The sequence below is a fragment of the Tiliqua scincoides genome, chromosome 1, assembly GCF_035046505.1.
Source record: "Tiliqua scincoides isolate rTilSci1 chromosome 1, rTilSci1.hap2, whole genome shotgun sequence".
Lineage (NCBI taxonomy): Eukaryota > Metazoa > Chordata > Lepidosauria > Squamata > Scincidae > Tiliqua > Tiliqua scincoides.
In genome coordinates this window covers 207,989,220-208,003,639 of record NC_089821.1, presented here as the reverse complement: position 1 = coordinate 208,003,639, position 14,420 = coordinate 207,989,220, and the positions used below count along the sequence as shown (strand labels likewise).

The 14,420-nt window shown below is 43.9% G+C and overlaps 1 protein-coding gene across 2 annotated transcripts in view; it reads left to right on the top strand.

Annotated features, from left to right (window-relative positions):
• The first annotated feature begins 1,033 nt into the window (after positions 1 to 1,033).
• Positions 1,034 to 14,420, top strand: part of AHI1 (Abelson helper integration site 1) — a 107,461-nt gene continuing 94,074 nt past the window's right edge. The window contains exons 1-6 of one of the 2 annotated variants that reach the window (XM_066611223.1): positions 1,034 to 1,205; positions 8,514 to 8,621; positions 9,697 to 9,768; positions 10,332 to 10,450; positions 12,466 to 13,061; positions 13,785 to 13,972. In XM_066611223.1, coding sequence (XP_066467320.1) covers positions 9,759 to 9,768; positions 10,332 to 10,450; positions 12,466 to 13,061; positions 13,785 to 13,972 — 913 coding nt within the window. In that variant the 5' untranslated portion in view covers positions 1,034 to 1,205; positions 8,514 to 8,621; positions 9,697 to 9,758. The remainder of the gene's footprint in view (positions 1,206 to 8,513; positions 8,622 to 9,696; positions 9,769 to 10,331; positions 10,451 to 12,465; positions 13,062 to 13,784; positions 13,973 to 14,420) is intronic. The other variant, XM_066611222.1, reaches the window with a different exon arrangement.

The window sequence follows — 14,420 nt, the reverse complement described above, 5'->3', positions numbered from 1 at the left end:
ACTTCCCAGCACTGGTGCAGCCACTCCAAGGTAAGGGAACAAATGATTGAGGCCACCTTGAGGAGGCCTCTGTGACTCCCCCCCCCCATAGGTTGCAGCAAATGCCCCATGGGTACAGCTGCACCAGCCCCGGAAAATTGAATAGGATGGGGCCCTGCGTCAGCAGGTCCCAAATGTATTTTTTGCACTCTCTCTCTCTCTCTCTCTCTCTCTCTCTCACACACACACACACACACATGCACACTTTCACAAATTATATAATGAAACGCACATATATTTTCCATTAATATGTCATGCACTGTAATTTTGCTTTGGAGCTTAGATCACAGAACTGTTGGTGAGGTCAGGCAGTTCCCACATTGTGATGTTCCTCTGTGTGATCTGATGTGGCAATGACTCCTAGTTCTGCAAAAACAGACATAAGGAGTGAGCGGGCAGCTGGATTGTCCGTTTTTAAAAAAGTTTTTAAAAAACCCCAAATCCATTATTTTTGCTTTCAAAAAACTATGAATCTAAGCATTAGTATAACTTCATCGCCACCTAGAGGGGAGCTGTTTGTTTCACATAAACAGTTTTTTTTTTTTAAAGTATCATTGACTACAGAAGAAAAATCCCTACAATCATCTTTGTGTCTGTTGTGTTATCAATGATTTTTAAATAAACTCACATGGGACTTCAAGCTTTGTTAAAATGCCAAACTTTAGCACCCTTTTGTAATGGCATCTCATTATCTTTTTTTCTTGCATTTGCCCAGTAGGGAGTTGTTTGCCTTTTATTTTTGTGTGCATGTGTGATTTTCAAAGCGTGTGCTGTAGCTGCCTTCATTTTCCAAACACACAACTGCAACTTAAGATGCCCCAGCTACCGCATGCACCACCTGCAAGCACGCACCCCGACACAGTTCAGCCACAAGAGCAACACCTCCTGCCCAGCAATCCCCAACCCAATCCCAGCAGGGTCACGTGCAAGGACTTCTTCGCCAGCGACTACTGCTTTTGCGCATGCGCGCTTCGATCGATGCGGTTCCCTTGGCAGCCTGCTGCTTGTTTTGAGGCGAAACCATTTTGAGACGGGGCGGGGGGAGAATGAGAGAGAATGAAGGCACGACCAAGTGACCCGGCGGGCGGCTCCGTCGGTGCTGGACTCGGATGCAGCCGATATCATCAGAGGCGGCAGAACGCGCTGTCGGAGGCAGTTGGGGAAAAGTGAGTCTCTTTCTCCTTTCTCCCCCCCCCCCGCTTCGTCTTACTTCGTTCCCAGGACCGTGAAGGCTGCCTGGGGCATCCTAGGCTGTCCAGTGCATAGTGTAGTTCCCCACCTAGCATGGGGGAGAGGGTGGCGGGGAAGTACGTGGCATGCCCTGGCAGGAAGGGCATGAGAGCAGCGTGGCTCCACTTCACTAGCAGTCCTGAACATGGCAGCATGAGCATGATTAGGGTTTCTTTGCTTATCATGCCTTTTATGGGGAAACCCAGATTGCTTCCATGCTTGGGATTGCTCACCACACCAGTCTGCCCAGAAACCCCCTGCTCACCCCAGACTGGATGCTGCCTCCATCACTGGGGGTTTGCAGATGGTCAATGATGAAGGAGCAGAGGCTGTCCCTGGTGGAAGAGGAGTCGCACCTTCACTGTCTCAGGCAGTGATTGGGAGATTGGGATAAAAGATGCTGTTTAGGTGATGCTCCCTTTTTTCTTTGCCTTCATTCTCTCTCCAAAAGCTACACTGAAGCCTGCGGTAACACTGCTAGCAATGAGTAGCAGGATCAGGGCTGTCACTGGCCCTCCTGGTCTCCTACAGTCATATTTTTAGGTGGTTCCCTACTGCTGGGGGTGGGTTGGGGATTGCTGGGCAAGAGGTGTTGCTCTTGTGGCTGAACTGTGTCGGGGTGCATGCAGTAGCTGGGGCATCTTAAGCTGCAGTTGTGTGTTTGGAAAATGAAGGCAGCTACAGCACACGCTTTGAAAATCACACATGCACACAAAAATAAACGGCAAACAACGCCCTAATGGGCAAATGCAAGAAAAAAAAAATAATGAGATGCCATTACAAAAGGGTGCTAAAGTTTGGCATTTTAACAAAGCTTGAAGTCCCATGTGAGTTTATTTAAAAATCATTGATAACACAACAGACACAAAGATGATTGTGGGGATTTTTCTTCTGTAGTCGATACTTTTTAAAAAAAAAAAACTGTTTATGTGAAACAAAAACTTCCCTCTAGATGGCGGTGAAGTTATACTAATGCTTAAATTCATAGTTTTTTAAAAAGCAAAAACAATGGATTTTGGGGTACTTTTTAAAAAAAACTAGTTACATTCTACATTTGGGAAGTTAGTGCGACATTTTGTTTTGTAGGATGTCTATTAGGGATGGTGGTTTCCTTACTTCTGTGTCTTGCTTAGAAGCAAGTGATAATCCATAGAGTCATTGTCAAGAAATTGCTAAGACAAAAAATTGAAACATAATATTTACCACATTGTTTAAATATTGAAAGACATCCAATGTGAAGACCGGCTACAGATGTTTGGCATTTGTGCTTCTGCTTCTTTTCCTTCGTTGCTATAAATGCTGTCTAAAATTATGAACTGTTCTGAGCTCTGTAAGGGCCAGATTCTGAAGACCCAGTGCTGGCTCTCCTCCAGTGATGCGTTTCGCAAACTCAGCACTAAGGCATGATCACAAGTTTCAGTGCCAGGTCAGCGCTGGCACCAGCTCAGTGCCAGTCTGCACTGAACCAATGCCAGTAGAAGCCTGCTGCACACTGCCTGGAGTAAGGGCTGAGCTCCAGGTGGTGGAGAGGTGAGGTGGGGGGAGGCGTTCCGGGGCAGGGGGAGGGATTGAGGCAGGAGGGGGGGCAGGACCAGCAGATTCAGAATCACACTTTGGGCTTCCCTGCCCAACACAGGGCCTCTCAACTCTGCGCTGGCTCAGTAGCTGGCGCAGATTTGAGTAACCCCATTGCAGGGCTTGGGCCTTCCCCCAGGGAAAGGGGACTAATAAGAACATAAGAGCAGCCCCACCGGATCAGGCCATAGTTCCATCTAGTCCAGCTTCCTGTATCTCACAGCGGCCCACCAAATGCCCCAGGAAGCACACCAGATAACAAGAGACCTGCATCCTGGTGCCCTCCCTTGCAGCTGGCATAGACTAAAAATCAGGAGGTTGCACATACGCATCATGGCTTGTAACCTGTAATGGATTTTTCCTCCAGAAACTTGTCCAATCTCCTTTTAAAGGCGTCCAGGCCAGATGCCATCACCACATGCTGTGGCAAGGAGTTCCACAGACCAACCAGACGCTAAATAAAGAAATATTTTCTTTTCTCTGTTCTAACTCTCCCAACATTCAAATTTAGTGGATGTCCCCTGATTCTGGTGTTATGTGAGAGTGTTAAGAGCATCTCTCTATCCACTTTATCCTTCCCATGCATAATTTTGTATGTCTCAATCATGTCCCCCCTCAGGCGTCTCTTTTCTAGGCTGGAGAGGCCCAAACGCCATAGCCTTTCCTCATAAGGAAGGTACCCCAGCCCAGTAATCATTTTAGTTGCTCTCTTTTGCATCTTTTCCATTTCCACTATGTCCTTTTTGAGATGCGGCGACCAGAACTGGACACCATACTCCAGGTGTGGCCTTACCATCGATTTGTACAATGGCATTATAATATTAGCCGTTTTGTTCTCAATACCTTTTCTAATGATCCCAAGCATAGAATTGAACTTCTTCACTGCTGCTGCGCATTGGGTCGACACTTTCATCGAGCTGTCCACCACCACTCCAAGATCTCTCTCCTGATCTGTCACAGACAGCTCAGAACCCATTAGCCTATATGTGAAGTTTTGATTTTTTGCCCCATTATGCATGACTTTACACTTATTTACATTGAAATGCATCTGCCATTTTGCTGCCCATTCTGCCAGTTTGGAGAGATCTCTCTGGAGCTCCTCACAATCACTTCTGGTCTTCAGCACTAGGAAAAGTTTGGTGTCGTCTGCAAACTTAGCTACCTCACTGCTCACCCCTGTCTCCAGGTCATTTATGAAGAGGTCGAAGAGCACCGGACTCAGGACAGATCCTTGGGGCACACTGCTTTTCACTTCTCTCCATTGTGAAAATTTCCCATTGACACCCACTCTCTGTTTCCTGGTCTTCAACCAGGTTTCAGTCCAGGAGAGGACCTGCCCTCTAATTCCCTGACTGTGGAGATTTTTCAGTAGCCTTTGGTGAGGGACCGTGTCAAACGCCTTCTGAAAGTCCAGATATATCTGGACTTTGTCTACAGGTTCTCCTGCATCAACAGGCCTGTTGACCTTTTCAAAGAAATCTATAAGGTTTGTGAGGCAAGACTTACCCTTACAGAAGCTATGCTGATTCTCCCTCAGCAAGGCTTGTTCGTCTATGTGTTTTGAGATCCTATCTTTGATGAGGCATTCCACCATCTTACCCGGTATAGATGTTAGGCTGACTGGCCTATGGTTTCCCGGGTCCCCCCTCTTTCCCTTTTTAAAAATCGGTGTGACATTTGCTATCCTCTAATCCTCTGGCACCGTGGCCGTTTTGAGGGACAAGTTGCATATCTTAGTCAAGGGATCAGCAACTTCATTCCTCATTTCCTTAATAACTCTTGGGTGGATGCCATCAGGGCCCAGTGACTTATTGATCTTTAATTTATCAATGAGGTCTGAAACATCTTCTCTTTTAACCTCTATCTGACTTAATTCCTTGGTCAGGAGGGGTCGTTTGGGCAGCGGTATCTGCCCGAGGTCTTCTGCGTTGAAGACAGATGCAAAAAACTTATTTAATTTCTTTGCCATCTCTATGTCTCCTTTTATCTCCCCTTTCCCTCCCACACCATCCAGAGGGCCAACCACTTCTCTGGCGGGTTTCCTGCTTCTAACGTATTTGAAGAAGCTTTTAGTATTCCCCTTAATGCTGCTGTTCATGTGTTCCTCATAGTCTCTCTTGGCCTCCCATATCACCTTCTTACATTTCTTTTGCCACAGTTTATGTTCCTTTTTATTCTTCTCATTAGGGCAAGACTTCCATTTACGGAAGGAAGCTTCCTTGCCCTTTACCGCCTCTCTAACTCTGCTCCTTAGCCATGCTGGCACCCTCCTGGACTTAGTCGAGCCCTTCTTCCTTTGCGGTATTCACTTCCGCTGGGCCTCTATTACTGTTGTTTTAAGCAGCCCCCATGCAACCTGGAGAGATTGGACTCTTTTTACCTTCCCTTTCAACCTCCTTCTAACTGGCCTCCTCATCTGAGGGAAGTCTGCCCATCGGAAGTCAAGGGTTTTTGTTAGAGATTTGCCTAGTATTCTTCCCCCAACGTGCATGTTGAAACGGATCGCAGCATGATCACTGTTCCCCAATGGCTCAGTAACATTGACATCTCTAACCAGGTTCTGAGTACCGCACAATATTAAATCCAGAGTCACCTGTCCTCTGGTGGGCTCCACGACTAGCTGCTGTAAGGCACAGTCATTTAGCATGTCAAGGAATCCAGTCTCCTTTTTGTGACCAGAACACAAATTGACCCAGTCGATGTGAGGATAATTGAAGTCCCCCATGACTATAACCCTTTCCCTCCTTGTCACCTCCCTGATCTGTTTCCTCATTTCAAGGTCCCCTTACGGTTTCTTGTCTGGAGGATGATAGTACTCCCCCAGTATTACATCACTCCTGAGGCCTGGTAATTTAACCCACAGAGATTCTATGGTGGAGTTGGACCCACCTTCAATCTCTACTTTGCTGGATTCTATCCCTTCCTTAATGTAAACAGCCACCCTCCCCAACATGCCCCTCCCTGTCCCTCTGTAGAGTTTATAGCCCGGGATTGCAGTATCCCACTGATTCTCCGCATTCCACCAGGTTTCCATTATGCCCACTATGTCAATGTTTTCCCGAGTCACCAGACATCCCATTTCTCCCATCTTTGCTTGGAGACTTTGGGCATTTGCATAAAAGCATTTGTACATGGAATGCCCCAGGGTGGGCTGCTTATTTGTTCCTTTATCCCTGCATCCTCTCATTGTGCCAAACCGTCTATCACATCCCATCACGCTATCATTCCCAATTTTTTCTCCTACTTGGTCTTTACTTTGTTGTTCTCTAACCTCCCCTTCCTCGTCCCATAGGGATGAGGAGTCCTGAACCAGATGCCCCTCTGCTCCTGTCGGCCTTCCCCCAGGGATCAGTTTAAAAGCTGCTCTACCACCTTTTTAATGTTATGCGCCAGCAGTCTGGTTCCATTCCGGTTCAAATGAAGCCCGTCCCTCTTGTACAGGCCTCGCTTGTCCCAAAACATTCCCCAGTGCCTACACCACCGTCTCATCCATGCATTGAGACCCCTGATCTCTGCCTGCCTAGCTGGCCCTGCGTGTGGAACACTACCTTTGAGGTCCTGGCTGTCAGCTTTCTACCTAATAGCCTAAATTTGGCCTCCAGGACCTGCTGGCCACACTTCCCCACATTGTTGGTGCCGACATGCACCACAACCGCTACCTCCTCCCAGCACTGTCTACCAGCCTGTCTAGACGAGAAGTGATGTCCGCAGCCTTCGCACCAGGCAGGCAAGTCGCCATGCGATCCTCACATCTGTCGCAAACCCGCCCCCGTTTCTAATAATCAAATCCCGCACTACAAGAAGCCCCCGACCCCCCTCCTGCTGAGGAGTATCCTGAGTGTGTTCGGATACGGGCCTGTCTCCTGGAGAATGGGTCCCCCCTAGGAGATTGTTTCTCTCCTCTCCAGGATGACGTCCTCCAGCCCCGAGACTTCCCACCCGGGCAGCTGAGGAGCTGTGTGCCTGAGGGTGGGACGAAGCCTGATCGTCCCCAGAAGTCTCCCCATGGTCCTTCTCTGCCTGCCTCTGCTTCTCCAGGTCAGCCACCAAGGCTTCAAGGGAGTGGATGCGTTCCCTGAGTCCCTGGAGCTCCTTGCTCCGAGGACACACCCATGACTTATGCCCCAGAGGCATATAGTCATACATGTTGCACTCAATGCAAAACACTGGATAGCCCCCACCCTGCTACTGGCTGTCTGACTGCATAGCTTTTTTGGTTTGTTTGTTTCTGTTTAGGGGTGCTTAAAAACCTTACACTGGTTTGCTGCCCCTCTTCTCAAGGGAAGACAAGGGCAGTGTCTGGGGCCCTGGCTTCCTTGCCCTGCTGCTGAACTCGCACAGATGCTAAACTCGCTGTGCCTTACCTGGCACTTTGTTCCCGAGGCACTTGGTTTCCCAGAGGCCACGCGCTCTTCTGCAGAGAGGCTCACGCAGTGGCAGGCACTAGCTTTATACCCCTAGCTAGCTCCTCCTCCCTCCCTCCTTGCTGATTGAAATGCCCCCTTCCCCTGAGGAACCGCCGGTGGCTACCCGAAGCCCTTAGGAGGCAGTGGTCACCATTTTGGCACTGCTGCTTCTCTTTGTGCCGGGCAGCTCAGGATCGGGCTGCCCGTTTCCTACTTGTAGTTAAAAATATCTTTATGACACTGTATCTGCATTTTTAGGATATAGTATTGTATATTATTAGTCAGGAAACTCCTTCACTAAAAACCTAGCATTCTTTTTTAGGCTTTTGGAGTTTAAAAGGAAATCATTTCTATTTGGGGATGGGATTATACTTGATGAGCATCCTTATCTTGTTCAGGTTGCTTAATGGGCTATATTTACACTCCTCTACTGACATCTCTGTGTCACATGTTAACAGTAATCCAGCTATATTGCTAATGAATACAGAGTCAACACTGTTGAATACTGTGGCTTTAACAGCTTTTTTGGCAAGGAAATAAAAACTGTTAAGACAAGAATAATGCATAGCTTGCCATGTTATTGTTGAAACAGCAGTCCCATTTACATTGCATTATGGTAATGCAATCTTGATGTTACCGTGGATGGATATCTGTAGACAACAGGATACAGGTGTCTTGTGGTCTTGCATTCTCCCTGAAGCATCTAGTGGGCCACTGTGAGATATGGGAAGCTGGACTAGATATGCCCTTGGCCTGATCTAGATGGACATGACTGGGTCAGAACAGACTAACTCAGGAATGGGCACAGCTGGCAGACCAGTGGAAGCTGGGCAAAGCTAAGCTTTGTCTGTCACAGTCACATTCTTAACCATGCAGGAGCAGTAGCAACCAGCTATCAGCAGAGTGTCATCTTTTGTATGTTTTAGAGTGCAATCCTAACCCACTTTCCAGCGCTGACATGAGGGCAATGCAGCTCTGAGGTAAGGGAACAAGCATTCCCTTACTTTGAGGAGGCCTCCGTGAATGCCACCCAGCTGTAGGATGCAACACACGACCCATTGGCACTGCTATGCCAGTGCTGGAAAGTTGGTTAGGATTTGGGCCTTAAATGTTTTAAACTACAGTTTCAGCAGGGGGTGCTAGAACCTTTCGAAAACCCAAAATGAGAGAGCTTGAGGGAAGGCTTCAGATACTGCAGTTAGTAGCAATTAATGCTTAGCTCCTATCTCTGTGCTTGTTATTATTTTTCTTATTATTTGAAAGGTTTATACCCTGCTTTTGGATTTATGGACTAGGCCTTATGGACTAGTAGCAAGCCATGGAGAAGGAGCCACCCCTCCAGGAGTGAACTATCAGACAATACCAGATGTTGTAAGTGTAATTCTGGGCAGGCCAAAGTGGAATTAATGTGCAACCTCCTGATTTTAGAAATGAACTATGTCAGATTGCCAGATGCAAGGGAGGGCACCAGGGTGCAGGTCTCTTGTTATCTGGTGTGCTCCGTGGGACATTTGGTGGGCCGCTGTGAGATATAGGAAGCTGGACTAGATGGGCCTATGGCCTGATCCAGTGGGGCTGTTCTTATGTTCTTATGAACTGGTAGATGAGATTTTCATAATCGTTGTGTTAGATCTGCTTACCATTCTCTGTTACATGGTTTGTTTTATGTCTGTTTTGTTGATTTTTTAAAAATTGCTTTATGATGATCTTATGAGTTCTATTCTGAGCCAAAAAGCAGAGTAAAAATCTCAACTACAATGTTTTAATACAAGCCCAGAAAATCTTTGGATCATGCTGCTAATAAATGTTTCGATATATATAGTGTACGTAATGAAAGAGAAGCTGTTTGTTTAATAGAGGAATCACACAGTTTGGAACCACAGAGCTACTTTCATTGAACCCAGGAGTATTTGACTCCTGAAGGAGGTTGTTTGCCTTTCTGAGTGGCAGGGACAGCAGATTTCAACTCGGCTTCCGACCATCCCAGTGCAAAATAACGAACCGCTTTTGCAAGACTCAAACTATATTTCATTTGTGATGCAGCATGGCTCCATGTGCACTCCATGTGCACTCAGTGACTTAATATTCTTATCGCTAAATGTGAGCTGCACAGTGAGCGCCTCCTCATCCCCATTTAACCAGCCAGTTACTTTCCCCTAACCCTGTCCATACAAAGACATGTGCAGAGCACATTTCAATTCATGGACAAACTAGCTGAGCGTTCTTTGAATCTTGTCCTGTCACTCTTGGTGAATGAAGTACCTGAAGTAGCATCCTCTTCAGTGTAACATTAGAAATTATGAAGTGCTATGGTTCACAGCATGAACACAATTAATACTCCAGAGAAGCATTACTGTATTGCATCCAATAGTTTGTCTTAAAATCTATTTTACCTTTGTCTTAATTCGTAATAGCATAGTATAACATATTCTGTTTTTATATGCAGAATGCAGAACTTTGACAAAGAAACATGTATCGTATTGAGTCGCTCTTGATAGAGACCTGAAAATGCCAACAGGTGCGAACTTTTGTACATTACATATGTTGCAGCTTTTTAGTTCTCATAGGGAACATGATTTCTTGGTACTGAAATGTATTTGATTTGAATAAAATTACTTATATATATATATAAGAATAAGTACTTATATAATATATTTTAAAATTACTTATATATTTCTGAAAATTATTTCACTATAGACCTGGGCCACAATTTAAAGATCTTCCATGTATGTCCAAAGGTCCATAATGCATGTATTGTGACTAGGCATTCACATCAGTAAATGTAGTGGTAAGTCTGTGGAGATGGACTCCATAGTGCCTGCTTCTGCAACACCTAGCATACGCACATGCAGCAATGACCTACAGATTCACTGTGCCAGTCTGCACTCTTCCCATTTTTCCTTTAATAAGTAATACTTGACACAGTGAGCCTTGGATGTTTGCTTTTGCTTTTTGTGCACAGTGGAAACTGTGTATGACTTCTGTATAATAATGCATGGAAGGCCATCAGTGGATTGGAGAGTTGATAAGTTCTATCTGTAATAAACTAACTGACGTTATCAAATTCTTGCCTGTTTTCAGTGGAGAGTGAAGCGAAGGTGAAAACCAGGGTTCGTTTTGAAGAAATTTTCAGGAACCATCCTGGCCTAAGAGATAAAAAGAAGTTGAAGAAAACATTGAGCCCTCAGGAGAACATTGTGGTGAGCTGTTGTGCTAGTGATATTAAAAGAACAAAGCTTTATGTTTTGGAACTATATTCCCTAAATATTTTTAGACATTCAGGATATTCTGTGTGGGATCAATTTCTTTTTTCAGGAGACTAGTGGACCCTTATAGTGTCACAGAAACCACTTCCATCTTGTATAGATGTACAGTCCAATTCTGTCCCTCACCATCCTATGCCCTGCAACCATGCCAACGTAGGGCATACAGTAGTGGTGGTGGGCGACCAGACAGAGATAAGAGATAAATAAAAATATTTTACTTGCCTCTCAGTAAACTGTCTGGTCAACAATGGGTCTCCTTGAACTTAAATCCCTGATTTTGCTGGCATAAATCTGAGGAACCTGAGGTGGGGGAAGATCTGGTCAGGGAAAGGATCTGGCATGTGTGACTACTGCCAAGATTCATCCCTTCTGGACCTGGAACTACCCCATGCTTTGGCTCATTACCTTTCCTGATTTTCCCCCAAACTGCCCATGACCAATCAATCACTACCGCCTTACCTGCATCCGTGGAGAGTCTGGGTGGTGTGCACATCGAGCCTTCAGTCAGTTTTGCTGGCAGCCCTGTAGCTCACAGCAGCAGGGAAATGTTTGTGCTGTCACAAGGCGACTTATGGAGGCAGATTGCTACTGCCACTGGATTGGGCCATTAATTTCAAATCTTTAGTCTCTATACACTCAGCTACAGCTTGTTTTTTGTTTTGTTTTTGTTTTATGGAGAAAAGAAGTGCAGGATTTTTGTGGAAGCAGTATCTAAAGGAGTAAAGTTTATAAAGGAGTACTACTACTACTACTACTACTACAGTATCTAAAGGAGTTTGAAGTTAATGAAGAGAGGAACTCAGAAGATGGTTAGGCAGAGAATTGGAGACATGAATTAAAGCAGGAATGCTTCTGAGGAGTTTGTACAGAAGAAGATGCACACATTTAAAGGGCTAGTGGATGAATAATTAAAATCCACCTAAATGTATGATCTCTGTCTTTTGGGAGATGGGGAGCTTCTTTATTGGAGATAAAAGCATTGTTTTTACTTGAAAACAAAGCTTGGTCTCAGAAATATATTTTGGTGGTTTATTTATTATTTATCTAAAATATTACTATTCTGTCTCATTCCTGCAGGTTTCGAGGGAGAATACAACAAAATAAATTTAAAATTCAATTAAAAATCCATAAAACAACAAAATAAAAAAGTATTTTAATAATAATAATAATAGCATAAAATCTGACACAGGGAGAACGGTAACCAAAAGCAACTGTACTTTGTAGACATACCTTGTCAAAACTAATGAATAATTGGGTTTTTCAGAATTTGACAAAACATAAAGAGGGAAGGAACATAGCAAACTGCTCAGGATAACAGATTCCACAAGGATGGAGCTATAACAGAGAAGCCTTTCTCTTGTTGCATGCCAGTTCTCACGGAACGTTTTAAAAAATATATATTTTAAATCACCAGATTAAAGTTGACTATATCTTTTTTAAACAGCTCATAAATAGAACCTTTAAAATAACTCAGTTACTTCTAGATCTTATATTTTAGTATGAACAAATTTTGTTAAGTGTTATTTCAGTGAGGCTAGGCCTGTGGTCAGGGAATTACCCCTCACCTCTTAGTAGTATTTATGTTAGGTATAAGTATGGTTCTTAATTCTATTCTAACTTGTATTTCAAAAAGCTGTCATGTTGACATACCAACTCAGAACAATTTTCCATAGAGTCTAAAATATATCTGCATGATTTTTCTTACAAAAAACTTGGATGAATACTGTATTACTGTATTGGAAAGAATTACTGTAAACTGAAATATTTTTCATGTGAATTCCATGCAGAATTCATGTTCTTATGTTATGTTATGCAGAGCAATTAAGATACACTTAGACTTTCATTTCACAACATAAAAGTTAGGCATGTACCAAAATATTACTATTATAATATAGATGCTTATCATTTACAGGTAGATGACTTTTCAGCATCTTTTGTTTTGATTTTAGCTTGATACATTCAAAAATCATCTTGATCTAACCAAAGAAAGTGGAAATGATGAGGCAATTATCAACAACACTTACAACCCTGAAGAAAGGAGCCCACGGTTTACAAAAAACAAACTCAGAGAAAAAGCTTCAGTCGCGGAGAAAGTAAATAATAGTGTTGTTAGCGGAGAGGAAAGCAAGCAAGCCAAGTCTAACAAGAAGAAGAAAAAGGCAGTGTTACAAGAGCAACTTAATGAGGAGGAAAATCTATGTGAAACTAAGTTGGAGAGTTTGGAAAAACAGCTTCATGTTTTTTCAAAGAAAAAACTAACATGTGTATTACGGACAGATGCACCTCATCAAAAAGGGGACAGCAACATAAAAAGTGCCTTGAATGAAGTGAGGGAGAGATCTGAGTTAGAGGAGGAAGAACAGCTAATTCAAGCCTATCAGCAGCAAGTGGCTGAGGAAGAAGCAAATGCAATTAAGAGGAAAATAAAAAAGAAGCTTAAGGAACAGATGTCTGAATTCAACATTCAAAGCCACCAAGTTGTCTTGAACAATGAAGTGGGCAAAAAGAAGAAAGAAATGCCGGTCGTATTTGAAGCTGAAGTAGGGTAGGGTGGCAATCTGTGGACAGAAATCTTAAATGGTTTGTTTTGAGAAGGAAGAGATATTTCATGACATTTCTTCACCTCTGGATTTATTACTATTATATAGAAAAATGTAATGTTGCTGTTGGTTGGGAGGGGTGCATTGAGCCTCTGACACTGTGAGGTACCATGGCAGAAGTCAGTTGAGATTGCTAGGTTCTTGGCTTGGGACTTCTGCTCACGTCTCAGATGGAAGAAAAATTCACCTGGCTTTCTTATTCCCCAGTTCAGTTTCTAGGTCCCAAGCCAAACTGGCAAAATGACATCCTGTTCTCTCATTGGATCTGTCATGTCATATCTCATGAGACTAGGCTATACCTCTATTGTTATAGTCACCTCTATTGTTATAGTGACCTTCCCTATTCCAGAGCCATAGGCACATTATCTCTCCTCTCTTAGAAGGAGTAGTTGATGCCTTTTGAACACCTCCTCCTCCCAACTCAGGCTCCAGAGTGAGCAAGCTCCAGGGTTGTGAGGGTTAGGGCAATGCATTTTCAGTTTTTTGACCCCCATCCTCACCCCACTGGGTTCATGAGTGCATGCTTTTCCTCCACCCAAGCCTAGTTTCCTGACTGGTGAAGGGACGCAAAGCATTCTTTACATCTCTGGGAGACTGCAGTGAAGTTCTGGTTTGTATGGATGTGTGAACTTATACAGTTGCTAACAGTGGAACTTACTTCATTGCAGTGCAATGTCCCTCTCTGAACTACAGAATGGCACCAAGGAAGAAAAGTCCAGCAAAAAGAGATCGCTGGAAAGACTGCTTATATCAAAGTCTAATGAGGATGACATCTTAACAGAGGAACAAGAGTTGGAGGAGGATTCTGGAAAACAAAAATCTAAAGGAAAGAAACCAAAAAGGAAATCCAGAAAAGGTTTTCATAGCTGGCATCTCAATTCTCTAAATATGTTTTCATGAAAAGTAGTACCCGGTTTACACAACCTCATTGCTTTCTTTGTTGTTGTTGTTGTTGTTGCTTAGATTGCACTGTACTTCTGGTAAACACTTTCTCTGAGTTGTTTCACATGTGCATAAATTGTGATCTTGTACACCAGTACAAGTCATTCAAACTTGTTGGCATGTAATTTGTGCTGTGATTAATTTCATATGATCTGCTGGCCGTGAGTGTTGTGCAAACAAGATTTAAAAAGAAAGTTACTGTGAGCATGGTACGTTATCTTATGAAATGGCCCTGATACTTTTGAATTAGAGCTTCAGTAGTAGTCTACTCATGTAATCAGTTGTATTGTGAAAAAGAGTACTCTTAGATGGTAAAATGCAATGCAGGATGCACTTGTGCTACTAAAATATCTGCTTAGGAA